The sequence below is a fragment of the Austrofundulus limnaeus genome, unplaced genomic scaffold (genome assembly GCF_001266775.1).
Source record: "Austrofundulus limnaeus strain Quisiro unplaced genomic scaffold, Austrofundulus_limnaeus-1.0 Scaffold1649, whole genome shotgun sequence".
NCBI lineage: Eukaryota > Metazoa > Chordata > Actinopteri > Cyprinodontiformes > Rivulidae > Austrofundulus > Austrofundulus limnaeus.
In genome coordinates, this window is record NW_013954051.1 from 20,008 (window position 1) to 21,117 (window position 1,110).

General features: G+C 36.9%; 1 protein-coding gene across 2 annotated transcripts in view; it reads left to right on the top strand.

The window, feature by feature from the left end:
* The window catches only part of acsf2 (acyl-CoA synthetase family member 2), a gene marked incomplete at its 5' end in the record, with an annotated part of 21,405 nt that overhangs the window by 16,713 nt on the left and 3,582 nt on the right, over nt 1-1,110 (top strand). For both annotated transcript variants that reach the window (XM_014033156.1, XM_014033155.1), the window contains 1 exon segment: nt 727-834. In XM_014033156.1, coding sequence (XP_013888610.1) covers nt 727-834 — 108 coding nt within the window.

Consider the following 1,110-nt stretch of genomic DNA (forward strand, 5'->3'; position numbering starts at 1 on the left):
GTTGTAATGTGACAAAATATGGAAAAGTTCAAGGGGTATGAATACTTTTGCAAACCACTGTATCTTTATAGTATTTCTTTTAATAACAGTATGAGTCAAAAGAAGCAAAAATGAACTAAAAGTAACAACTTCATACTTTTTGCCCTTTTTAAAAAATGTAAGGAGTAGAAAGTAGATAATTGTGTGAAAATGTAAGAAGTAGAAGTAAAAAGTAGGCTGAAAAATAATTACTCAAGTAAAGTACAGATACCCAAAAATTCTACTTAAGTACAGTAAAGATGTATTTGTTCTTAGTTACTTTACAWCTCTGCTAAATGTAGGTTTCATGAACATCTCTGTCCCCTTAAGATTATAACAGCTCTCTCTCTTTTTGCACAATTTTCCTGAGTGTTTAYAGGTTATGTGTTTTGGTGAGCCTTATACATAAGTAACAGAATATTATAATCAACCAACTCATACAATTTCAATAATTTCAGTTTACAAAATATTAGATGGATAATGGTAGTGGTAATTTTTAAAGTTCCACGGTAAACAAGAATATAAGTTTACTTAAATGTAATATTTCATTGAGAATCTTGTCTCAGCAGGTAAAAGTTTCTGTTTGTCCGATGAGTTTGAAACATTGTTCTACTGATAAACAAACAAACATGGCGGACAGTAACGTGGCGTCTGATAACCGGCTCATCCTTCCTGTCGCTCATGTGACGTTTCTTTTATGATTAACAGATCGGTTATGGCACCACGGAGAACAGCCCCGTGACGTTCCTCGCCTCCCCGATGGACAACTTGGAGCGGAAGGCGGAGACGGTGGGCTACATCATGGACCACGTGGAGGTAACGCTTCCTGTTTCCTCGAACAGAGAACAGCAGAGCAGGAACATGTTTAAAACGGTTCCTGCTCGTCASCGATGTGTTTCAGGTTTCTATCAAAAACACACATTTAACCAAACAGTTGGGTTTGATTACAGAGTTTCCAAAGAGTCTGCAAGTGTTTGCAGCAGTTCACGTGTTGCTGGAATTTGAAACGTATTCAGAATGTGGAAGAAATAAATAAAATAAACACGTTTTCTTTCTGAAGAGACGCTCGGTGTTTCGAACTCGGCTCCCAAC